At 43.5% G+C, this 27500-nt stretch overlaps 1 protein-coding gene across 2 annotated transcripts in view; it reads right to left on the reverse strand.

The window, feature by feature from the left end:
• LOC128698064 (cadherin-86C-like) overlaps positions 1 to 27500 on the reverse strand; it is a 343481-nt gene that overhangs the window by 159863 nt on the left and 156118 nt on the right. For both annotated transcript variants that reach the window (XM_070097607.1, XM_070097606.1), the window contains exons 4-6: positions 17044 to 17264; positions 14967 to 15044; positions 14514 to 14645 (exon numbers count right to left, since the gene is read on the reverse strand). In XM_070097607.1, coding sequence (XP_069953708.1) covers positions 14514 to 14645; positions 14967 to 15044; positions 17044 to 17264 — 431 coding nt within the window. The remainder of the gene's footprint in view (positions 1 to 14513; positions 14646 to 14966; positions 15045 to 17043; positions 17265 to 27500) is intronic.

Raw genomic sequence — 27500 nt, forward strand, 5'->3', positions numbered from 1 at the left:
CCAGAGGCCTGAACTGGAGAATGTGGATCAGTCTATTAGGTGGGACTAGGAGCATAGGTCTACAAGACCATGTATTGTAGTGTCATACACAGGCCTACAAGACCATGTATTATACCGTCATGCACAGGTATACAAGACCATGTAGTGTCCTGTGTTATACACAGGTCTACAAGACCATCTATTGTACTGTCATATTCAGGTCTACAAGACCATGTGTTGTAGTGTGATACACAGGTCTACAAGACCATCTGTTGTATTTCATACAGAGGTCTACAAGGCCATTATTGTATTATCACACACAGGTCTACAAAACCATCTATTGCAGTGCAACATCTCACAGATGATCTACGACAACCCAGACACTGCTGTACAGACGTAGCCTTCATTGTTACATGCTACTGCTACATGCTACTTCACAGCTGGCACATGACACGACAATCAGGTGACATCACAGATCAGCATCTCTTGGGACTGACATTCTCCTATACACTGTTCTGTCTCCTACACAGTCTATCATCCTGAGAGACCACTGGTCCGAGGACCAAAACTTATCCATTACAGGAAATACTGTACTAAAATATATTCTCCTTCTGTACTTCCATTCAGAAAGACAGAGACAGACAGAGACAGAGACAGATAGATAGGAAGAGGGAGAGAGAGAGACAGACAGACAATCAGACAGACAGACAGAGAAGGACAGAGACAGAGAGGGGAGCCCGGGGAGGGGGAGGATACGAAGAGGAGAGAGAGAGGGAGAGGGGGAGAAAGAAGAAAAGAGAAACGTCTTAATGAAGAATAAATAAAGAGGGGAAGTACATGCAAGTAAAGAACACAGAGGGTGAAGAGAGGGAGGAATACAACTTAATAAAGCACAAACACAGGTAATAAAAAAGTGTCAAAGAAAGAGAGAGAGAAATAAAGCAGGGACACAGAAGACAGGTAATAAAAATGGTGTCTGAGGAAGAGAAAATAATAATGAAATTTTATCACATACCAGTTGAGTATTGACATTATAGAAGTTATATTAGGTAAGTTAGAACACGTTAGTTTAGGTTAGGATAAATTAGGGTAGCTAAAGTTAGGTTAAATTCAAGTTAGGCAAAATTTAGTTGGATTAGGAAAGGTTAGGTTAGAAAAAAATTAGCTGGGTTAGGTTAGTGACTGACTAGGATAAATAAAATTTAGCTGGGTTAGGTTACATTGCCTAACGTAATGTTGATCTAGGATTAGCTAGTTTAGAACAGTTTCTTACCATAGTCAAGATCAAGTTAGTTAACACGAGATGAAAATATGTTAGGCTAGGTTATAATATGTTAGGCAATGCTAAATTAAATTAGGTTAGTTAGGCTGGGTTGGGCTGCGTTAACACAAATTATATAAGAACATTAGAGGTGAGTCATGTATCCTAGCATGGTATATAGCAGTGATTAATGTATCCTAGCACGGTATACAGCAGTGAGTTATGTATCCTAGCATGGTATATAGCAGTGAGTTATGTATCCTAGCATGGTATATACCAGTGAGTTATGTATCCTAGCATGGTATATAGCAGTGAGTCATGTATCCTAGCATGGTATATAGCAGTGAATAATGTATCCTAGCACGGTATACAGCAGTGAGTTATGTATCCTAGCATGGTATATAGCAGTGAGTTATGTATCCTAGCATGGTATATACCAGTGAGTTATGTATCCTAGCATGGTATATAGCAGTGAGTTATGTATCCTAGCATGGTATATAGCAGTGAGTCATGTATCCTAGCATGGTATATAGCAGTGAATAATGTATCCTAGCACGGTATACAGCAGTGAGTTATGTATCCTAGCATGGTATATAGCAGTGAGTTATGTATCCTAGCATGGTATATACCAGTGAGTCATGTATCCTAGCATGGTATATAGCAGTGAGTCATGTATCCTAGCATGGTATATAGCAGTGAGTTATGTATCCTAGCATGGTATATAGCAGTGAGTCATGTATCCTAGCATGGTATATAGCAGTGAGTTATGTATCCTAGCATGGTATATAGCAGTGAGTTATGTATCCTAGCATGGTATATAGCAGTGAGTTATGTATCCTAGCATGGTATATAGCAGTGAGTTATGTATCCTAGCATGGTATATAGCAGTGAGTCATGTATCCTAGCATGGTATATAGCAGTGAATAATGTATCCTAGCACGGTATACAGCAGTGAGTTATGTATCCTAGCATGGTATATAGCAGTGAGTTATGTATCCTAGCACGGTATATAGCAGTGAGTTATGTATCCTAGCATGGTATATAGCAGTGAGTTATGTATCCTAGCACGGTATATAGCAGTGAGTTATGTATCCTAGCACGGTATATAGCAGTGAGTTATGTATCCTAGCATGGTATATAGCAGTGAGTTATGTATCCTAGCATGGTATATAGCAGTGAGTTATGTATCCTAGCACGGTATATAGCAGTGAGTTATGTATCCTAGCATGGTATATAGCAGTGAGTTATGTATCCTAGCACGGTATATAGCAGTGAGTTATGTATCCTACATTGGTATATAGCAGTGAGTTATGTATCCTAGCATGGTATATAGCAGAGTTATATATCCTAGCATGGCATATAGCAGTGAGTTATGTATACTAGCATGGTATATAGCAGTGAGTTATGTATCCTAGCATGGTATATAGCAGTGAGTTATGTATCCTAGCATGGTATATAGCAGTGAGTTATGTATCCTAGCATGGTATATAGCAGTGAGTTATGTATCCTAGCACGGTATATAGCAGTGAGTTATGTATCCTAGCACGGTATACAGCAGTGAGTTATGTATCCTAGCATGGTATATAGCAGTGAGTTATGTATCCTAGCACGGTATATAGCAGTGAGTTATGTATCCTAGCATGGTATATAGCAGTGAGTTATGTATCCTAGCATGGTATATAGCAGAGTTATGTATCCTAGCATGGCATATAGCAGTGAGTTATGTATCCTAGCACGGTATATAGCAGTGACTTACGTATCCTAGCATGGTATATAGCAGTGAGTTATGTATCCTAGCACGGTATATAGCAGTGAGTTATGTATCCTAGCATGGTATATAACAGTGAGTTATGTATCCTAGCACGGTATATAGCAGTGAGTTATGTATCCTAGCACGGTATATAGCAGTGAGTTATGTATCCTAGCATGGTATATAGCAGTGAGTTATGTATCCTAGCATGGTATATAGCAGAGTTATGTATCCTAGCATGGCATATAGCAGTGAGTTATGTATCCTAGCATGGTATATAGCAGAGTTATGTATCCTAGCATGGTATATAGCAGTGAGTTATGTATCCTAGCATGGTATATAGCAGTGAGTTATGTATCCTAGCATGGTATATAGCAGTGAGTTATGTATCCTAGCATGGTATATAGCAGTGAGTTATGTATCCTAGCACGGTATATAGCAGTGAGTTATGTATCCTAGCACGGTATACAGCAGTGAGTTATGTATCCTAGCATGGTATATAGCAGTGAGTTATGTATCCTAGCACGGTATATAGCAGTGAGTTATGTATCCTAGCATGGTATATAGCAGTGAGTTATGTATCCTAGCATGGTATATAGCAGAGTTATGTATCCTAGCATGGCATATAGCAGTGAGTTATGTATCCTAGCACGGTATATAGCAGTGACTTACGTATCCTAGCATGGTATATAGCAGTGAGTTATGTATCCTAGCACGGTATATAGCAGTGAGTTATGTATCCTAGCATGGTATATAACAGTGAGTTATGTATCCTAGCACGGTATATAGCAGTGAGTTATGTATCCTAGCACGGTATATAGCAGTGAGTTATGTATCCTAGCATGGTATATAGCAGTGAGTTATGTATCCTAGCATGGTATATAGCAGAGTTATGTATCCTAGCATGGCATATAGCAGTGAGTTATGTATACTAGCATGGTATATAGCAGTGAGTTATGTATCCTAGCACGGTATACAGTAGTGACTTATGTATCCTAGCATGGTATATAGCAGTTATGTATCCTAGCATGGCATATAGGAGTGAGTTATGTATACTAGCATGGTATATAGCAGTGAGTTATGTATCCTAGCACGGTATATAGCAGTGACTTATGTATCCTAGCATGGTATATAGCAGTGAGTTATGTATCCTAGCATGGTATATAGCAGTGAGTTATGTATCCTAGCATGGTATATAGCAGTGAGTTATGTATCCTAGCATGGTATACAGCAGTGAGTTATGTATCCTAGCATGGTATATAGCAGTGAGTTATGTATCCTAGCATGGTATATAGCAGTGAGTTATGTATCCTAGCATGGTATATAGCAGTGAGTTATGTATCCTAGCATGGTATATAGCAGTGACTTATGTATCCTAGCATGGTATATAACAGTAGCTTACGTATCCTAGCATGGTATATAGCAGTGAGTTATGTATCCTAGCACGGTATATAGCAGTGAGTTATGTATCCTAGCATGGTATATACCAGTGAGTTATGTATCCTAGCATGGTACATAGCAGTGAGTTATGTATCCTAGCATGGTATATAGCAGTGAGTTATGTATCCTAGCATGGTATATAGCAGTGAGTTATGTATCCTAGCATGGTATACAGCAGTGAGTTATGTATCCTAGCATGGTATATAGCAGTGAGTTATGTATACCAGTGAGTTATGTATCCTAGCATGGTACATAGCAGTGAGTTATGTATCCTAGCACGGTATATAGCAGTGACTTACGTATCCTAGCATGGTATATAGCAGTGAGTTATGTATCCTAGCACGGTATATAGCAGTGAGTTATGTATCCTAGCATGGTATATAGCAGTGAGTTATGTATCCTAACACGGTATATAGCAGTGAGTTATGTATCCTAGCATGGTATATAGCAGTGAGTTATGTATCCTAGCACGGTATATAGCAGTGAGTTATGTATCCAAGCATGGTATATAACAGTGAGTTATGTATCCTAGCACGGTATATAGCAGTGAGTTATGTATCCTAGCATGGTATATAGCAGTGAGTTATGTATCCTAGCATGGTATATAGCAGTGAGTTATGTATCCTAGCATGGTATATAGCAGTGAGTTATGTATCCTAGCATGGTATAAAGCAGTGAGTTATGTATCCTAGCATGGTATATAGCAGTGAGTTATGTATCCTAGCATGATATATAGCAGTGAGTTATGTATCCTAGCATGGTATATAGCAGTGAGTTATGTATCCTAGCATGGTATATAGCAGTGAGTTATGTATCCTAACATGATATATAGCAGTGAGTTACGTATCCTAGCATGGTATATAGCAGTGACTTACTTATCCTAGCATGGTATATAGCAGTGACTTACGTATCCTAGCATGGTATATAGCAGTGACTTACGTATCCTAGCATGGTATATAGCAGTGACTTATGTATCCTAGCATGGTATATAGCAGTGACTTACGTATCCTATCATGGTATATAGCAGTGACTTACGTATCCTAGCATGGTATATAGCAGTGACTTACGTATCCTAGCATGGTATATAGCAGTGACTTACGTATCCTAGCATGGTATATAGCAGTGACTTACGTATCCTATCATGGTATATAGCAGTGACTTACGTATCCTAGCATGGTATATAGCAGTGACTTACGTATCCTAGCATGGTATATAGCAGTGACTTACGTATCCTAGCATGGTATATAGCAGTGACTTACGTATCCTAGCACGGTATATAGCAGTGAGTTATGTATCCTAGCATGGTATATAGCAGTGACTTACGTATCCTAGCATGGTATATAGCAGTGAGTTATGTATCCTAGCACGGTATATAGCAGTGAGTTGCTGTCTGCCTAGCATGGCATTGGTCCACAGCAGTGAGTTGTGTATCCTAGCATGGTATGCTAGCAGTGAGTTACATGATCCCTAGGCGCTTGCCATAGTGCAGTGGACTTATGTATTCCTAGCATGGTATATGCTAGAGTTATGTGTCCCTGGCATGGTACATATGGCAGTAAAGGAGTTATGTATCCTAGCACGGTAAATAGCAGTGACTTACGTATCCTAGCATGGTATATAGCAGTGAGTTATGTATCCTAGCACGGTATATAGCAGTGAGTTATGTATCCAAGCATGGTATATAGCAGTGAGTTATGTATCCTAGCACGGTATATAGCAGTGACTTATGTATCCTAGCATGGTATATAGCAGTGAGTTATGCATCCTAGCACGGTATATAGCAGTGAGTTATGTATCCTAGCATGGTATATAGCAGTGAGTTATGTATCCTAGCATGGTATAAAGCAGTGAGTTATGTATCCTAGCATGATATATAGCAGTGAGTTATGTATCCTAGCATGGTATATAGCACTGAGTTATGTATCCTAGCATGGTATATAGCAGTGAGTTATGTATCCTAGCATGATATATAGCAGTGAGTTATGTATCCTAGCATGGTATATAGCAGTGACTTACGTATCCTAGCATGGTATATAGCAGTGACTTACGTATCCTAGCATGGTATATTGCAGTGACTTACGTATCCTAGCATGGTATATGGCAGTGACTTACGTATCCTAGCATGGTATACAGCAGTGACTTACGTATCCTAGCATGGTATATAGCAGACTTACGTATCCTAGCATGGTATATAGCAGTGACTTACGTATCCGAGCATGGTATATAGCAGTGACTTACGTATCCTAGCATGGTATATAGCAGTGACTTACGTATCCTAGCATGGTATATAGCAGTGACTTACGCATCCTAGCACGGTATATAACAGTGAGTTATGTATCCTAGCATGGTATATAGCAGTGACTTACGTATCCTAGCATGGTATATAGCAGTGACTTATGTATCCTAGCATGGTATATAGAAGTGAGTTATGTAACCTAGCATGGTATATAGCAGTGAGTTATGTATCCTAGCACGGTATATAGCAGTGAGTTATGTATCCTAGCATGGTATATAGCAGTGAGTTATGTATCCTAGCATGGTATATAGCAGTGAGTTATGTATCCTAGCACGGTATATAGCAATGACTTATGTATCCTAGCATGGTATATAGCAGTGAGTTATGTATCCTAGCATGGTATATAACAGTGAGTTATGTATCCTAGCATGATATATAGCAGTGAGTTATGTATTCTAGCATGGTATATATAAGTGAGTTGTGTATCCTAGCATGGTATATAGCAGTGAGTTATGTATCCTAGCATGGTATATAACAGTGAGTTATGTATCCTAGCATGATATATAACAGTGAGTTATGTATTCTAGCATGGTATATATAAGTGAGTTATGTATTCTAGCATGGTATATAGCAGTGAGTTATGTATCCTAGCATGGTATATAGCAGTAAGTTATGTATTCTAGCATGGTATATAGCAGTGACTTATGTATCCTAGCATGGTATATAGCAGTGAGTTATGTAACTTAACATGGTACAGAGCAGTGAGTTATGTAACTTAACATGGTACAGAGCAGTGAGTTATGTAACTTAACATGGTACAGAGCAGTGAGTTATGTAACTTAACATGGTACAGAGCAGTGAGTTATGTAACTTAACATGGTACAGAGCGGTGAGTTATGTAACTTAACATGGTACAGAGCAGTGAGTTATGTAACTTAACATGGTACAGAGCGGTGAGTTATGTAATTTAACATGGTACAGAGCGGTGAGTTATGTAACTTAACATGGTACAGAGCGGTGAGTTATGTAACTTAACATGGTACAGACCGGTGAGTTATGTAACTTAACATGGAACAGAGCAGTGAGTTATGTAACTTAACATGGTACAGAGCGGTTAGTTATGTAACTTAACATGGTACAGACCGGTGAGTTATGTAACTTAATATGGAACAGAGCGGTGAGTTATGTAACTTAACATGGTACAGAGCGGTTAGTTATGTAACTTAACATGGTACAGACCGGTGAGTTATGTAACTTAATATGGAACAGAGCGGTGAGTTATGTAACTTAACATGGTACAGAGCACTTAGTGAAGGGCAACTCATTACAGCTCCAGACTTTACCTGCAGACTTCTTAATTACAGGTGAGGGGACAGACGTGAGAGTGTAAGTGGAAGGGTGGGTAGGTGGGCTGGGAAGGTTTGGTGGGCAAAGTGGGCTAAGTAAGCAAGGTGGGCTAGGTGAGCTAGGTGGGCTAGGTGAGCAAGGTGGGCTAGGTGAGCTAGGTGGGCTAGGTGAGCTAGGTGGGCTAGGTGAGCAAGGTGCGCTAAGTGAGCAAGGTGGGCTAAGTGATCAAGGTGGGCTAGGTGAGCTAGGTGGGCTAAGTGAGCAAGGTGGGTTAAGTGATCAAGGTGGGCTAAGTGAGCAAGGTGGGCTAAGTGAGCAAGGTGGGCTAGGTGAGCTAGGTGGGCTAAGTGAGCAAGGTGGGCTAAGTGAGCAAGGTGGGCTAGGTGAGCTAGGTGGGCTAAGTGTGCAAGGTGGGCTAGGTGAGCTAGGTGGGCTAGGTGAGCAAGGTGGGCTAAGTGAGCACGGTGGGCTAAGTGAGCAAGGTGGGCTAGGTGAGCTAGGTGGGCTAGGTGGGCTAGGTGAGCTAGGTGGGCTAAGTGAGCAAGGTGGGCTAAGTGAGCAAGGTGGGCTAAGTGAGCAAGGTGGGCTAGGTGAGCAAGGTGGGTTAAGTGAGCAAGGTGTGCTAAGTGAGCAAGGTGGGTTAAGTGAGCAAGGTGGGCTAAGTGAGCAAGGTGGGTTAAGTGAGCAAGGTGGGCTAGGTGAGCAAGGTGGGCTAAGTGAGCAAGGTGGGCTAGGTGAGCTAGGTGGGCTAGGTGAGCTAGGTGGGCTAGGTGAGCTAGGTGAGCTAGGTGGGCTAGGTGAGCTAGGTGGGCTAGGTGAGCAAGGTGGGCTAAGTGAGCAAGGTGGGCTAAGTGAGCAAGGTGGGCTAAGTGAGCAAGGTGGGCTAAGTGAGCTAGGTGGGCTAGGTGAGCTAGGTGAGCTAGGTGGACAGAGGGGCCTCACCTCAGTCACTGTTGTCAACACAACAATGATGGTCACACAAAGCGACGAAGCAGAAAAGATGAAAAAAGGGAATAAGAGGACAGAGGAGGAAGCTGGACTAAACCAGCATAACCACTAAGGGTGCTTCACACAACTCATTAAGCGAGATTTACGACCTTGTATTTCTTTGTCGTCACCATTCTTTTTGTACCGTTTTGTTCATTGTCTTTGTTTATATAAGAAACTTACAGGAAACTATATATATTTAATGTATATATATATATATATATATATATATATATATATATATATATATATATATATATATATATATATATATATATATATATATATATATATATACTGTTTTAAGTTGATTATGTAAAATTTCATTTTTTGAAATTTTTTACATTATTTTTGGAGAGAGAGAGAGAGAGAGAGAGAGATAGAGAGAGAGAGAGAGAGAGAGAGAGAGAGAGAGAGAGAGAGAGAGAGAGAGAGAGAGAGAGAGAGAGAGAGAGAGAGAGAGAGAGAGAGAGAGAGAGAGAGAGAGAGAGAGAGAGAGAGAGAGAGAGAGAGAGAGAGAGAGAGAGAGAGAGAGAGAGAGAGAGGTGGACACAAAAAGAAAGTTAGCATCAGGTAGGGTAGGCTCCAAAACCTGGTGGTCCCTGGTCAAGGACAGACAAGGTTATCTGCCTGATGAACTCATTCCACCTCTAAATCGACAGGATGGGACCACCTCTACTAGTAGTCAAGAGAAAGCGGACCTCTTTGCTGAACACTTTGCTACCAAAATGCAAGTTCCTGATCCAGCAAGGGACCCTCCTTGGCTAGCTGCAAGAACTGTGTCAAAACTGTCAGTGGTAACAATAAGGCAGGAGGAGGTGCATTTCCTTCTTAAATCGCTTGACCAACAAAAGGCTGTGGGCCCAGACAAGTTGAGCCCAAGATTGTTGAGAAGATGTGCAGACCAGCTAGCAGCACCTCTAACTTGCATCTTTCAGCACTGCCTAGTATAGTGTAAATGGCCCTCTCTATGGAAAGAGGCAAATGTAGTCCCTGTTCACAAAAAGAAGAGCAGAGCAGAAATCAGCAACTACAGACCAGTGTCACTCCTGTCAATCACTGGTAAGATCCTTGAGACAATAATCTCAAGACAAATGACAGAGTTTTTTGACTACCACTCACTACTTTGTGATCGTCAATATGGCTTCAGGAAAGATTACTCTGCTGCTGATCTGTTGTTAAACCTCTCCACTAAGTGGCACCAGTCACTGGATGAATCCAAAGTCAGCTGTGTGGTAGCACTGGACATTGCTGGCGCTTTCGACCGGGTGTGGCACCAGGGCCTCTTAGCAAAACTTCAAGCACTGGGAATTGCAGGCTCTACGCTATGTCTCCTCAGTGATTACCTTCATGGTAGATCTCTAAGTGTAGTTCTCATTGGAACGGAATCAGCAAGACATCCTATTGGGGCAAGTGTTCCACAAGGAGGCGTGCTGGGTCCATTGTTATGAAATGTCTACTTCAACGACCTTCTTCATCTCATCCCAGAGTCACATGCATATGCAGACGACTGTACACTGACATTCACTTATCCAAGAAAAGAAATGCCAGCTGCTCTAAGCTACATCAATCACCAGCTGAGAGCTATATCAGCTTGGGGAAATAGATGGCAAGTAACATTTGCACCTGAGAAAACGCAAATGATGATCGTCTCTAAGCACCATGATGGTAATGCTGGTGCAGTAGTAAGGATGAATGGGAGGGTGTTGGCACCTGGAGAAGAAGTTGATATCCTTGGGGTGAAATCTGACTCCAAACTAACCATGAAGAACCATGTTGTAAATCTTGCAAACAAGGCAGCCAGGAAGCTTACAGCACTTCGCCGTATCTCGCATCCGTTATGCGCGCCGTGAAGGTTCTCTGTACATTTTCTAGGTCAGCAATTTCACCTGCCTTGAAAGGTGCTGTTAGTGTGCAGCAATATTCCAGCCTAGATAGAACAAGTGACCTGAAGAGTGTCATCATTGGCTAGGGAGGCCAAGCCCATGATGACACTCTTCAGGTCACTTGTTCTATCTAGGCTGGAATACTGCTGCACACTAACAGCACCTTTCAAGGCAGGTGAAATTGCTGACCTAGAAAATGTACAGAGAACCTTCACGGCGCGCATAACGGAGATAAAACACCTCAATTACTTGGGAGCGCTTGAGGTTCCTAAACCTGTATTCCTGGAACGCAGGCGGAGAGATACATGATTATATACACCTGGAAAATCCTAGAAGGACTAGTACCGAACTTGCACACGAAAATCACTCACTACGAAAGCAAAAGACTTGGCAGACGATGCAACATCCCCCCAATGAAAAGCAGGGGTGTCACTAGCACGTTAAGAGACCATACAATAAGTGTCAGGGGCCGAGACTGTTCAACTGCCTCCCAGCATACATAAGGGGGATTACCAACAGACCCCTGGCAGTCTTCAAGCTGGCACTGGACAAGCACCTAAAGTCGATTCCTGACCAGCCGGGCTGTGGCTCGTACGTTGGTTTGCGTGCAGCCAGCAGCAACAGCCTGGTTGATCAGGCTCTGATCCACCAGGAGGCCTGGTCACAGACCGGGCCGCGGGGGCGTTGACCCCCGGAACTCTCTCCAGGTAAACTCCAGTAGGGGTTGCAAGATCCTGTACGAGGCACAAGTACGCTCACACCTTGAGTATGCTCCACTTTCTTGGTTTGCCTGCCCCCCCCCCTCTCATCTGCGACTGCTTGACAGAGTAGAGAACAGAGCAAGACGTCTCATCGTCTCATCTCTCGCCTGGACCCATCCTGAATAGATCTGTCATTTCAGCAGAGCCTTCAACATAGCAGGGATGTGGGTGGCCTTACTGTTATGTACAAGGCCAATATTGTCAAAATACCACACTTGGATCCACTTCGAGGACAGCGTGAAACAAGCTTTAATGCCACAAGACGGGCAGAAAGCAGCAACTTCACTCTGGCTGTACCCTTCTCCAGAACATCACTCCAACTGAGATCATACATACCCAGGATGACTCGAGTATGGAACACATTCGTACAGCATAATGATGTCAACGAGATAACGTCAGTTGATCAGATGAAAATGCTGGCCCACAGATGGCTCCAACTTCATCCTGTTCCCTACTTGTATGTCTCATAACAATAAAAATGCTTTCTAATGAGCTGATGTAGGTAACAGCTCTTAGCTTGCCAATAAAGTTAGAAATCCTTAACCTGTAAATAGCTTGTCAATAGAGCTAGGGATCCTTAACCTTGTCAAACCCTGTGTAAAAGAGAGAGAGAGAGAGAGAGAGAGAGAGAGAGAGAGAGAGAGAGAGAGAGAGAGAGAGAGAGAGAGAGAGAGAGAGAGAGAGAGAGAGAGAGAGAGAGAGCAAGAGAGAGAGAGAGAGAGAGAGAGAGAGAGAGAGAGAGAGAGAGAGAGAGAGAGAGAGAGAGAGAGAGAGAGAGAGAGAGAGAGAGAGAGAGAGAGAGAGAGAGAGAGAGAGAGAGAGAGAGAGAGAGAGAGAGAGAGAGAGAGAGAGAGAGAGAGAGAGAGAGAGAGAGAGAGAGAGAGAGAGAGAGAGAGAGAGAGAGAGAAAGAGAGACAGAGAGAGAGGGGACAACAGTCAACACCTGTTAGAAGCCGTTTAAAAAGGACTAAAAAAGGAGCCACTCAACAAATACAGAAAACTACGGAAGCAAGTTCCGTTGTTAAACCCAATATAACGACTAAAACAACGGAAGAACCTTTGTTAAACCCAATATAACGACAAAAACAACGGAAGAACCGTTGTTAAACCCAATATAACGACAAAAACAACGGAAGAACCGTTGTTAAACCCAATATAACGACATAAAAGAACAGAACCAGAAATCGTCGTTAATTAAATCCAATCAACTACAAATTGAGAGAAACGTGGCGTCAGAGAGAAAGGTTACAGAACAAACTTTAACTGGGACAACATTTCACTCTTTGTAGAACTTTATTAAGTTATATTTTGCTCTGTTTTAGAGCTTTATCAAGCTAAGTTTCACTCTGTGTAGAGCTTTATCAAGATGTTTCGCTCTGTGAAGGGCTTTATTTAGTTATGTTTCATTCTGTGCAGAGCTTTATCAAGTTATGCATCGCTCTGTGTAGAGCTTTATCAAGATATGTTTCGCCCTATGTAAAGCTTTATCAAGATATGTTTCGCCCTATGTAAAGCTTTATCAAGATATGTTTCGCCCTATGTAAAGCTTTATCAAGATATGTTTCGCCCTATGTAAAGCTTTATCAAGATATGTTTCGCCCTATGTAAAGCTTTATCAAGATATGTTTCGCCCTATGTAAAGCTTTATCAAGATATGTTTCGCCCTATGTAAAGCTTTATCAAGATATGTTTCGCCCTATGTAAAGCTTTATCAAGATATGTTTCGCCCTATGTAAAGCTTTATCAAGATATGTTTCGCCCTATGTAAAGCTTTATCAAGATATGTTTCGCCCTATGTAAAGCTTTATCAAGATATGTTTCGCCCTATGTAAAGCTTTATCAAGATATGTTTCGCCCTATGTAAAGCTTTATCAGAACGAAACATAACTTGAGAGTTGTACACAGCAGCAACAGGAGCAGCAAGAAGATAAACAACAGAAACATAAACAACAGCAACAGAAACATAATAGCAACATAAAGAACGGAAAGAGAAACAACAGGAACACAGCAACATAAACAACACAACAGACACATCAACAGTAACAGACACAACAGCAACAGAAACAACAGTTTCCCACTACAAAACAGAATCCTCAAACTCTATTAATGAAGCTGTTTAGAGAATTCCACAACGGTAGTAGCAGCAACGGCAGAAACAACAGCAGCATCAGTAACAGCAACAGAAGAAGCAAAAGCAGTAAGAACAACAGCAGCCGCGGCAGACAGAAGCACCAGCTGCAAAAAAGCAACAATAGCAACAGGAACACCACCAACAGGAACAACGGCAAAAACAGGATACGGCAGCAGCTCACCTGTCAATATAACAGTCGTGACGTCAGGAACAGAAAATAGCTGAGTATCGAACAGGTTCTGACGGTCTGTAAGTGTGTGTGTGTATGTGTATGTGTGTGTGTGTGTGTGTGTGTGTGTGTGTGTGTGTGTGTGTGTGTGTGTGTGTGTGTGTGTGTGTGTGTGTGTGTATGTGTGTATGTGTGTATGTGTGTGTGTGTCTGTGTGTGTGTGTGTGTGTGTGTGTGTGTGTGTGTGTGTGTGTGTGTGTGTGTCTGTTTGTGTGTGTACTCACCAGAGCGCACTTTATGAAGCACACATTGCATGTACTCCAATGTGTGTGTGCTTCTTACAGTGCAAACATAAATCGTGTACACTTTTCCCCATGTACTCACGTGTCTGTAAGTTATATATACTCGTCTCGACCCGAATATAAATGGTGTACATGTTTGCATGTACTCGGTGTTTGTACTAACTACAACACATAATACCATGGATGTTGTATGTACTCCAGTGCGCTTACTCACCACAGCACAAGCATATGGTGTATGTGCTTCAACTACTCGTGTGTACTCACCACAGCGCAGACTTTGATAGCATGTACGTTGCTGGTTTCGTAATCCAGCTGTCCCTGGAGTACTACCTCTCCACGGAAGCTGTCGGCAGAGTACAGACGAGAGGCCATCTTGAAGATCTCCTTTGAACGACCCTGAAAAAGAGGCGAGAAACAAGGGTCACATACACATTAAAAAATATATATCATGTTGGTATCACTTGAAGAATTCATTAAACTGATATTCAAGAACAATTGTTCTTTGTTGACATTCAGGATCAGCTGTTGTTTGTTGACATTCAAGATCAGCTGTTCTTTGTTGACTTTCAAGATCAGCTGACCCAAGTATACAATAATACATCAGCTGATCCATGGTGAGACATCAGCTGATCCCTGTTTACTTCCTAGATCAGCTGACCCATGTCAGCTGATCGACATCGACGTAGCATCAGCTGACGTACTTATGTTCCCACTTACCAAAATCTGGAACTCCACAGTGTTCAGTGGCTGCTTCTTGACAATAACTGCAGTGACTATTGTACCAACACGCGCATCCTGGGAAGGCAAAAACAGAATACATCAGTCAGTCAGTCAATCAATTAGTCAATAAACACAATCTGCAGAGCAATGAATTGGATGACTATAGAAATGAAGCATGCAGAGCATGCTCTAGTTGGGACAACCAGCACTACCACCCCTTAACTACCACCGCTACTACCTTTCCATTACCTCCCCTCCACTACCGGTCCTCCACTACCATAACTACCACCCCTCCACTGCCACAACTACTACCCCTCCACTACTCCACTTCCAAAACTTCCACCCCTCCTTTACCACAACTATCACCAATACACTATCACTACTCCACTACCAAAACTACCACCCCTCTAAAACTACAACTACCACTCATCCACCACCCCAGTTCCACAACTACCACCCCCTCAATAAACAACACACTATAAGGAACTAGCGTCACGCCTGCTTTTCAAGCCCTGTGATTACTACTGAGCGCCAGAGCTCACTCAGGTACGTCACTACGTCACCACTGTTGTACTTGCATTAACCCTGGCAGTCAGTGTATTAACTCTGACAGTCAGTGTATTAACTCTGACAGTCATTGTATTAACCCTGGCAGCGTATTAACCCTGGCAGTGTATTAACCCTGGCAGTCAGTGTATTAACCCTGACAGTCAGTGTATTAACCCTGGCAGTGTATTAACCATGACGGTTAGTGTATTAACCCTGGCAGTGTATTAACTCTGACAGTCAGTGTATTAACCCTGACAGTCATTATTTTAACCCTGACAGTCAGTGTATTCGGTGTATTAACCCTGACAGTGTATTAACCTTGACAGTCAGTGTATTAACCCTGACAGTCATTATTTTAACCCTGACAGTCAGTGTATTCGGTGTATTAACCCTGACAGTCAGTGTATTAACCCTGACAGTCATTATTTTAACCCTGACAGTCAGTGTATTCGGTGTATTAACCCTGACAGTCAGTGTATTAACCCTGACAGTCAGTGTATTCGGTGTATTAACCCTGACAGTCAGTGTATTAACCCTGACAGTCAGTGTATTCGGTGTATTAACCCTGACAGCCATTATAGTAACCCTGGCAAATAAGATCACCCTCCAAGAACGACTACCATCTACTCCAAGAACGACTGCTATTTACTTCAAGAATGACTACCATCTACTCCAAGAACGACTACTATTTACTTCAAGAACGACTACCATCTACTCCAAGAACGACTACCATCTACTCCAAGAACGACTACCAACTACAAGAACAACTACCATTATTTCAGGAACGACTACCATTTACTCCAAGGACGACCACCATTTACTCCAAGGACGACTACCATTTACTCCAAGAACGACTACCAACTACAAGAACAACTACCATTTTTTCAAGAACGACTACCATTTACTCCAAGAACGACTACCACCTACTTCAAGAACGACTACCTCCTATTCCAAGAACGACTACCATCTACCCCAAGAACGACTACCATTTATTTCAAGAACGACTACCATCTAATTCAAGAACGACTACCATTTACAAGAACAACTACCATTATTTCAAGAACGACTACCATCTACCCCAAGAACGACTATCATCTACTTCATGAACGACTACCATCTACTTCAAGAACGACTACCATCTACTTCAAGAACGACTACCACCTAATTAAAGAACGACTACTATCTACTACAAGGACGACTACCCTTATTCCAAGAATGACTAAAATCTACTCCAAGAGCGACTGTCTACTTCAAGAACGACTGCCATCTACTTCAAGAACGACTACCACTTACTTCAAGAATGAATATCTACTTCAAGAACGACTACCATCTACCCCAAGAACGATTATCTACTCTTAGAACGACTATCTACTCTTAGAACGACTATCTACTCTTAGAACGACTATCTACTTCAAGAACGAATATCTTCTACTCTAACAATGACTACCATCGAATAACGACCACTCTCCAAGAACAACTACCCTACATGAACGACCACCATCTACAAGATCGTACCACTACTCACCTCGGGTACGACAGCCGAGGCAGAGTGCTTGAGGAAGATGTCGGAGGTCGGGGTACGACCCGAGGTCGGGAAGATGCGAGAGACGACCTCAGTGTCGTCTCCCTGAGTGTCAGCCACCGTCAGGATGAAGGTGTAGTTCTTACGACTGCTGAGGCGCTGACGTAGGTACACGTAGCCAAACTCGTAGTCTGATTCTACACTCACCATGTCACTGTCCACACCTGTAGTAGGTGGAGATGACAAGTGTTAGTGAGACGGTGAGTCAGGGAGAGGGTGGGTGAGACGGTGAGTCAGGGAGAGTGTTAGTGAAACGGTGAGAGGAGACGGGGAGGTGAGTCAGGGAGTGTTAGACGGTGAGTCAGGAAGATTGTGGGTAAGGGAGAATGTGAGTCAATGAGAGGGTTGGTAAGGGAGAATGTGAATCAGGGAGAGGGTGAGTCAAGGATAGGGTGAGTCAGGAAGAGGGTGAGCCAGGGAGAGGGTGAGTCGGGGAGAGAGTGAACCAGGGAGAGGGTGAGTCAGGGAGAGGGTGAACCAGAAAGAGGGCAAGTCAGGGAGAGGGTGAGTCAGAGAGAGAGTCAGGGAGAGGGTGAACCAGAAAGAGGCCAAGTCAGGGAGAGGGTGAGTCGGGGAGAGGGTGAACCAGGGAGAGGGTGAGTCAGGGAGAGGGTGAACCAGAAAGAGGGCAAGTCAGGGAGAGGGTGAGTCAGGGAGAGAGTCAGGGAGAGGGTGAACCAGAAAGAGGCCAAGTCAGGGAGAGGGTGAGTCAGGGAGAGGGTGAGTCAGGGAGAGGGCGAGCCAGGTAGAGGGTGAGTCAGTGAGAGATGAAAGTGAGAGGGTGAGTTACAGGGTGGAGACACAGGTAATAATAATAACAATAATAATAATAATAATAATAATAATAATAATAATAATAATAATAATAATAATAATAATAATAATATAATAATAATAATAATAATAATAATAATAATAATAATAATAATAATAATAATAATAATAATAATAATAAAACAGTAATATAAATTTCCAACAGGTGTGAAGGAACTTACCCACACATGTACCCGCGCCTGGGTATCGAACCCGTGACCTTGAGACTGCGAACCCAGTGCCCCGACCAGTGAGCTACGGGTGCCCCGAGGAAGGAGGTGAGTGAAGCTCACTGAATTATTCATTAATTCACGACTGTTGCGTAAACAGTGAGGCTTGTGGCGTACCAGAGCTCTACACAGTGAGGCTTGTGGCGTACCAGAGCTCTACACAGTGAGGCTTGTGGCGTGCCAGAGCTCTACACAGTGAGGCTTGTGGCGTGCCAGAGCTCTACACAGTGAGGCTTGTGGCGTACCAGAGCTCTACACAGTGAGGCTTGTGCCGTGCCAGAGCTCTACACAGTGAGGCTTGTGGCGTGCCAGAGCTCTACACAGTGAGGCTTGTGGCGTACCAGAGCTCTACACAGTGAGGCTTGTGGCGTACCAGAGCTCTACACAGTGAGGCTTGTGGCGTGCCAGAGCTCTACACAGTGAGGCTTGTGGCGTGCCAGAGCTCTACACAGTGAGGCTTGTGGCGTGCCAGAGCTCTACACAGTGAGGCTTGTGGCGTGCCAGAGCTCTACACAGTGAGGCTTGTGGCGTGCCAGAGCTCTACACAGTGAGGCTTGTGGCGTGCCAGAGCTCTACACAGTGAGGCTTGTGGCGTGCCAGAGCTCTACACAGTGAGGCTTGTGGCGTGCCAGAGCACTACACAGTGAGGCTTGTGGCGTGCCAGAGCTCTACACAGTGAGGCTTGTGGCGTACCAGAGCTCTACACAGTGAGGCTTGTGCCGTGCCAGAGCTCTACACAGTGAGGCTTGTGGCGTGCCAGAGCTCTACACAGTGAGGCTTGTGGCGTACCAGAGCTCTACACAGTGAGGCTTGTGCCGTGCCAGAGCTCTACACAGTGAGGCTTGTGGCGTGCCAGAGCTCTACACAGTGAGGCTTGTGGCGTGCCAGAGCTCTACACAGTGAGGCTTGTGGCGTGCCAGAGCTCTACACAGTGAGGCTTGTGGCGTGCCAGAGCTCTACACAGTGAGGCTTGTGGCGTGCCAGAGCTCTACACAGTGAGGCTTGTGGCGTGCCAGAGCTCTACACAGTGAGGCTTGTGGCGTGCCAGAGCACTACACAGTGAGGCTTGTGGCGTGCCAGAGCTCTACACAGTGAGGCTTGTGGCGTGCCAGAGCTCTACACAGTGAGGCTTGTGGCGTGCCAGAGCTCTACACAGTGAGGCTTGTGGCGTGCCAGAGCACTACACAGTGAGGCTTGTGGCGTGCCAGAGCTCTACACAGTGAGGCTTGTGGCGTGCCAGAGCTCTACACAGTGAGGCTTGTGGCGTGCCAGAGCTCTACACAGTGAGGCTTGTGGCGTGCCAGAGCACTACACAGTGAGGCTTGTGGCGTGCCAGAGCTCTACACAGTGAGGCTTGTGGCGTGCCAGAGCTCTACACAGTGAGGCTTGTGGCGTGCCAGAGCTCTACACAGTGAGGCTTGTGCCGTGCCAGAGCTCTACACAGTGAGGCTTGTGCCGTGCCAGAGCTCTACACAGTGAGGCTTGTGGCGTGCCAGAGCTCTACACAGTGAGGCTCTACACAGTGAGGCTTGTGGCGTGCCAGAGCTCTACACAGTGAGGCTTGTGGCGTGCCAGAGCTCTACACAGTGAGGCTTGTGGCGTGCCAGAGCTCTACACAGTGAGGCTTGTGGCGTGCCAGAGCTCTACACAGTGAGGCTTGTGGCGTGCCAGAGCTCTACACAGTGAGGCTTGTGGCGTGCCAGAGCTCTACACAGTGAGGCTTGTGGCGTGCCAGAGCTCTACACAGTGAGGCTTGTCCCGTGCCAGAGCACTACACAGTGAGGCTTGTGCCGTGCCAGAGCACTACACAGTGAGGCTTGTGCCGTGCCAGAGCTCTACACAGTGAGGCTTGTGCCGTGCCAGAGCTCTACACAATGAGGCTTGTGCCGTGCCAGAGCTCTACACAGTGAGGCTTGTGGCGTGCCAGAGCTCTACACAGTGAGGCTTGTGCCGTGCCAGAGCTCTACACAGTGAGGCTTGTGCCGTGCCAGAGCTCTACACAGTGAGGCTTGTGCCGTGCCAGAGCTCTACACAGTGAGGCTTGTGCCGTGCCAGAGCTCTACACAGTGAGGCTTGTGCCGTGCCAGAGCTCTACACAGTGAGGCTTGTGGCGTGCCAGAGCACTACACAGTGAGGCTTGTGCCGTGCCAGAGCTCTACACAGTGAGGCTTGTGGCGTGCCAGAGCTCTACACAGTGAGGCTTGTGCCGTGCCAGAGCTCTACACAGTGAGGCTTGTGCCGTGCCAGAGCTCTACACAGTGAGGCTTGTGCCGTGCCAGAGCTCTACACAATGAGGCTTGTGCCGTGCCAGAGCTCTACACAGTGAGGCTTGTGGCGTGCCAGAGCTCTACACAGTGAGGCTTGTGGCGTGCCAGAGCTCTACACAGTGAGGCTTGTGGCGTGCCAGAGCTCTACACAATGAGGCTTGTGCCGTGCCAGAGCTCTACACAGTGAGGCTTGTGGCGTGCCAGAGCTCTACACAGTGAGGCTTGTGGCGTGCCAGAGCTCTACACAATGAGGCTTGTGCCGTGCCAGAGCTCTACACAGTGAGGCTTGTGGCGTGCCAGAGCTCTACACAGTGAGGCTTGTGGCGTGCCAGAGCTCTACACAGTGAGGCTTGTGCCGTGCCAGAGCTCTACACAGTGAGGTTTGTGGCGTGCCAGAGCTCTACACAGTGAGGCTTGTGCCGTGCCAGAGCTCTACACAGTGAGGCTTGTGGCGTGCCAGAGCTCTACACAGTGAGGCTTGTGGCGTGCCAGAGCTCTACACAGTGAGGCTTGTGCCGTGCCAGAGCTCTACACAGTGAGGCTTGTGGCGTGCCAGAGCTCTACACAGTGAGGCTTGTGCCGTGCCAGAGCTCTACACAGTGAGGCTTGTGGCGTGACAGAGCTCTACACAGTGAGGCTTGTGGCGTGCCAGAGCTCTACACAGTGAGGCTTGTGGCGTGCCAGAGCTCTACACAGTGAGGCTTGTGGCGTACCAGAGCTCTACACAGTGAGGCTTGTGGCGTGCCAGAGCTCTACACAGTGAGGCTTGTGGCGTGCCAGAGCTCTACACAGTGAGGCTTGTGGCGTGCCAGAGCTCTACACAGTGAGGCTTGTGGCGTGCCAGAGCTCTACACAGTGAGGCTTGTGGCGTGCCAGAGCTCTACACAGTGAGGCTTGTGGCGTGCCAGAGCTCTACACAGTGAGGCTTGTGGCGTGCCAGAGCTCTACACAGTGAGGCTTGTGGCGTGCCAGAGCTCTACACAGTGAGGCTTGTGGCGTGCCAGAGCTCTACACAGTGAGGCTTGTGGCGTGCCAGAGCTCTACACAGTGAGGCTTGTGGCGTGCCAGAGCTCTACACAGTGAGGCTTGTGGCGTGCCAGAGCTCTACACAGTGAGGCTTGTGGCGTGCCAGAGCTCTACACAGTGAGGCTTGTGGCGTGCCAGAGCTCTACACAGTGAGGCTTGTGGCGTGCCAGAGCTCTACACAGTGAGGCTTGTGGCGTGCCAGAGCTCTACACAGTGAGGCTTGTGGCGTGCCAGAGCTCTACACAGTGAGGTTTGTGGCGTGCCAGAGCTCTACACAGTGAGGCTTGTGCCGTGCCAGAGCTCTACACAGTGAGGATTGTGCCGTGCCAGAGCTCTACACAGTGAGGCTTGTGGCGTGCCAGAGCTCTACACGGTGAAACAAGACTTGATAAAGCTCTACACAGTGAAACAAGAGTTGATAAAGCTCTACACAGTGAAACAAGACTTGATAAAGCTCTACACAGTGAAACAAGAGTTGATAAAGCTCTACACAGTGAAACAAGAGTTGATAAAGCTCTACACAGTGAAACAAGACTTGATAAAGCTCTACACAGTGAAACAAGACTTGATAAAGCTCTACACAGTAAAACAAGACTTGATAAAGCTCTACACAGTGAAACAAGACTTGATAAAGCTCTACACAGTGAAACAAGAGTTGATAAAGCTCTACACAGTGAAACAAGACTTGATAAAGCTCTACACAGTGAAACAAGAGTTGATAAAGCTCTACATAGTGAATCATGACTTGATAAAGCTCTACACAGTGAAACAAGAGTTGATAAAGCTCTACACAGTGAAACAAGACTTGATAAAGCTCTACACAGTGAAACAAGAGTTGATAAAGCTCTACATAGTGAATCATGACTTGATAAAGCTCTACAAGAAGCGAAACATAACTTGATAAAGTTCAACAAAGAGTGAAATATAACTTAATTAAGCTCTACACAGAGAAAAACATAACTTGATAAAATTCAACAAAGAGTGAAATATAACTTAATTAAGCTCTACACAGAGAAAAACATAACTTGATAAAATTCAACAAAGAGTGAAATATAACTTAATTAAGCTCTACACAGAGAAAAACATAACTTGATAAAGTTCAACAAGGAGTGAAGCATTACTTAATAAAGTTCTACGCAGAAGGAAACATAACTTGATAAACCTCAGAAAGAAGCGCGGAAATTATGATTTGGCATCAGCGAAACCTGTCTTATCTTCAGGTCGTCATCAGAACCCTGACAGTCAGTGTATTAACCCTGACAGTCAGTGTATTAACCCTGACAGTCAGTGTATTAACTCTGACAGTCAGTGTATTAACTCTGACAGTCAGTGTATTAACTCTGACAGTCAGTGTATTAACCCTGACAGTCAGTGTATTAACTCTGACAGTCAGTGTATTAACCCTGACAGTCAGTGTATTAACTCTGACAGTCAGTGTATTAACCCTGACAGTCAGTGTATTAACTCTGACAGTCAGTGTATTAACCCTGACAGTCAGTGTATTAACTCTGACAGTCAGTGTATTAACCCTGACAGTCAGTGTATTAACTCTGACAGTCAGTGTATTAACCCTGACAGTCAGTGTATTAACTCTGACAGTCAGTGTATTAACCCTGACAGTCAGTGTATTAACTCTGACAGTCAGTGTATTAACCCTGACAGTCAGTGTATTAACCCTGACAGTCAGTGTATTAACCCTGACAGTCAGTGTATTAACCCTGACAGTCAGTGTATTAACTCTGACAGTCAGTGTATTAACCCTGACAGTCAGTGTATTAACCCTGACAGTCAGTGTATTAACTCTGACAGTCAGTGTATTAACCCTGACAGTCAGTGTATTAACCCTGACAGTCAGTGTATTAACCCTGACAGTCAGTGTATTAACCCTGACAGTCAGTGTATTAACCCTGACAGTCAGTGTATTAACCCTGACAGTCATTGTATTAACCCCTGGCAGTCAGTGCATTAACCCTGACAGTCAGTGTATTAACCCTGACAGTCAGTGTATTAACCCTGACAGTCAGTGTATTAACCCTGACAGTCAGTGTATTAACCCTGACAGTCAGTGTATTAACCCTGACAGTCAGTGTATTAACCCTGACAGTCAGTGTATTAACCCTGACAGTCAGTGTATTAACTCTGACAGTCAGTGTATTAACCCTGACAGTCAGTGTATTAACTCTGACAGTCAGTGTATTAACCCTGACAGTCAGTGTATTAACTCTGACAGTCAGTGTATTAACCCTGACAGTCAGTGTATTAACCCTGACAGTCAGTGTATTAACCCTGACAGTCAGTGTATTAACCCTGACAGTCAGTGTATTAACTCTGACAGTCAGTGTATTAACCCTGACAGTCAGTGTATTAACCCTGACAGTCAGTGTATTAACTCTGACAGTCAGTGTATTAACTCTGACAGTCAGTGTATTAACCCTGACAGTCAGTGTATTAACCCTGACAGTCAGTGTATTAACCCTGACAGTCAGTGTATTAACTCTGACAGTCTGTGTATTAACCCTGACAGTCAGTGTATTAACTCTGACAGTCAGTGTATTAACCCTGACAGTCAGTGTATTAACCCTGACAGTCAGTGTATTAACCCTGACAGTCAGTGTATTAACTCTGACAGTCAGTGTATTAACCCTGACAGTCAGTGTATTAACCCTGACAGTCAGTGTATTAACTCTGACAGTCAGTGTATTAACTCTGACAGTCAGTGTATTAACCCTGACAGTCAGTGTATTAACCCTGACAGTCAGTGTATTAACCCTGACAGTCAGTGTATTAACTCTGACAGTCTGTGTATTAACCCTGACAGTCAGTGTATTAACTCTGACAGTCAGTGTATTAACCCTGACAGTCAGTGTATTAACTCTGACAGTCAGTGTATTAACCCTGACAGTCAGTGTATTAACCCTGACAGTCAGTGTATTAACCCTGACAGTCAGTGTATTAACCTTAGCAGTCAGTGTATTAACCCTGACAGTCAGTGTATTAACCTTAGCAGTCAGTGTATTAACCCTGACAGTCAGTGTATTAACCCTGACAATCAGTGTATTAACCCTGACAGTCATTGTATTAACCCCTGGCAGTCAGTGCATTAACCCTGACAGTCAGTGTATTAACTCTGGCAGTCAATGTAACAACCCTGACAGTCAGTGTCTTAACCCCTGGCAGTCAGTGTATTAACCCTGACAGTCAGTGTATTAACCCTAACAGTCAGTGTATTCGGTGTATTAACCCTGACAGCCATTAAATTAACCCTGGCATATATATATATATATATATATATATATATATATATATATATATATATATATATATATATATATATATATATATATATATATATATATATATATATATATATTCAACAAATCGGCCGTCTCCCACCGAGGCAGGGTTGCCCAAAAAAGAAAGAAAATCCCCAAAAAGAAAATACTTTCATCATCATTCAACACTTTCACCTCACTCACACATAATCACTGTTTTTGCAGAGGTGCTCGGAACACAACAGTTTAGAAGCATATACGTATAAAGATACACAACATATCCCTCCAAATTGCTAATGTATGTATATATATATATATATATATATATATATATATATATATATATAATTATATATATAATATATATATATATATAAAATATATATATATATATTATATATATATATATACATATATACACATATATATATACATATATACACATTATATATATATGTGTATATATATGTATATATGTGTATATATGTATATATATGTATATAAATGTATATATGTGTATATATGTATATATATGTGTATATATGTATATATATGTGTATATATGTATATATATGTGTATATATGTATATACATATAGGACCGATAAAGGTCTATCACAGGGTATATGCACCGATAAATCTATTTCTCTCAGTACACAAAAAATAACCCGCACATAAAAGAGAGAAGCTTACGACGACGTTTCGGTCCGACTTGGACCATTGACAAAGTCACACTAACAGAGGTGGAGCAGGACGGCTATATATAGGCAGGAAGAGGTGGAGGTGGTGGTGGTGGTGGTGGTGGTAGTAGTAGTAGTAGTAGTAGTAGTAGTAGTAGTAGTAGTAGTAGTAGTAGTAGTAGTAGTAGTAGTAGTAGTAGTAGTAGAAGAAATGTATATAATACCGACAGGATGAAGTCGTCGTAAGCTTCTCTCTTTTATGTGGGGGTTATTTGTGTATCGTTCCAGTCACGGTATTGTGCCTTTTTGTTATTTATTTCTCTCAGGACTGCGTTTGTTCTTGTCTGGTGATAAATTGGTTACATACAGCTTTAATTAAGGACCATGATGAAGTCGATAGACTTTAAACCCCATTAATTAACCCAACCAACCAATCTCCCTGGTGGTCGAAATTTCCCTTAAATAGACTAACAAGTGTTACACATGTGTATTATTCGCCAAGAACTCCTGCAGACGTCATTATGTTCATCTCAGTCACTGTGACTTCTCAGAAATTTTAGTTGAGTTTCCCTTCCCCCTCACAAAGTTACTGAATTTACCTCGCTTTTATCTTCAGTATTAATGCGTGTAAATTTGACTCTCAAGAATTATACAAGCAGTGCCACTGCCGCTAGTCCCCCAGAGTTAAATATAACCGTGAAAAAAAGCCCTTTGGATGTTTTAAAACGTCAGAGGAGCGCTGATTAAACCAAGGTCAGCCAGGGCTGCCTTTAGGTCCGCTGCACCAAATTGTTGGTACAGCCAGAATATACCAGTATATATCTCTTGATATACGACCTCTGGTACCTACTTACTCACCTCCATTACGGCTCTGAGACATGTACTCGCCTCTCCCCTTGATAACTCGTGTCTCCAACGCTGATATGTCCCCATAATAACAACAAATAAGCCCCCATCCCAAGCCTGCAATTTTTAATCTGCATGATAATGCAACATTAAGGCAATTATATAAATGTGTAATCATTAAGTGATCATGTAACGTGGTAATAAATAATTAATACGCTTTTACCGATGGCGCTGTGAGTGATTTAGCTTTGTCTAGCAGTAAATGAAATGAAAGAAACCAATAACTTATTTTTTTTAGTTTCCGTTGAGAATTTACACATCACATTTCTATAATTTTATGTAAGTATGACTTAAGATTAATAATAATAATTAATAATAAATCTGGACCCATGTTATTCTTATCTATGTTTATGAAAACTGAATACATTTTTCTGAATCCGGAACTGGGTCTATATTTATCCTAGTAGGGACTCGGGTGACGTACTAATATACTTCTTATTGACTGACTAGGTTTAAAACCTATGACCTGCACGAGGGCCATTAAGATCATCTCACTCGTTCACCACTAGTCAAGAATACCATAAACACTACATAGTCCACCTATGGGGTACAATGACATACCTCGTGGTGTATATACCCTGGTGTATATACCCTGATTGTCAGTCTTGTTAAGTTACACAGAAAATAAATCTGCATTTAACGTTTCCATTAGCCAAGAATCCGTGGAATCCTCGAACAGGGATACCTAACAAAGATACATTAGGTATTCTGTAACCGGGGATACTTAATGAAGCTATAGATATTCACAAGCTAACCAAAGCTAACTTAACGTTAACACAACCTAACCACAGTTAAATTAGTCAACACAGCTTAACCAAAACTAAATTACTTAACACAACTTATCCATACAAGAACACAAGAAAGAAGAACACCGCAGCAGGCCCACCGGCCCATGAGAGGCAGGTCCAAGTCAGCTCCCGGCTTAAACCAATGACCACCCAGTCAGATCAGGTCAGGTCACATCCATTTAAGGAAGGAGCACTGAACTAGACCCAGTAGCGCAAGCTAGTAAGGTCTAACTCACACCCACTCACGTAGTCATCCAACCTAATTTTAAAGCTACACAACGTCTTAACTTCTATGACGGTACTCGGGAGTTTGTTCCACTCTTCCACAACTCTATTACCAAACCATTACTTTCCTATATTTTTCATGAATTTGAATTTTTTCCAACTTAAAACCATTGCTGCGAGTCCTGTTTTGGCTA

Source organism: Cherax quadricarinatus, chromosome 58 (assembly GCF_038502225.1).
Source record: "Cherax quadricarinatus isolate ZL_2023a chromosome 58, ASM3850222v1, whole genome shotgun sequence".
NCBI lineage: Eukaryota > Metazoa > Arthropoda > Malacostraca > Decapoda > Parastacidae > Cherax > Cherax quadricarinatus.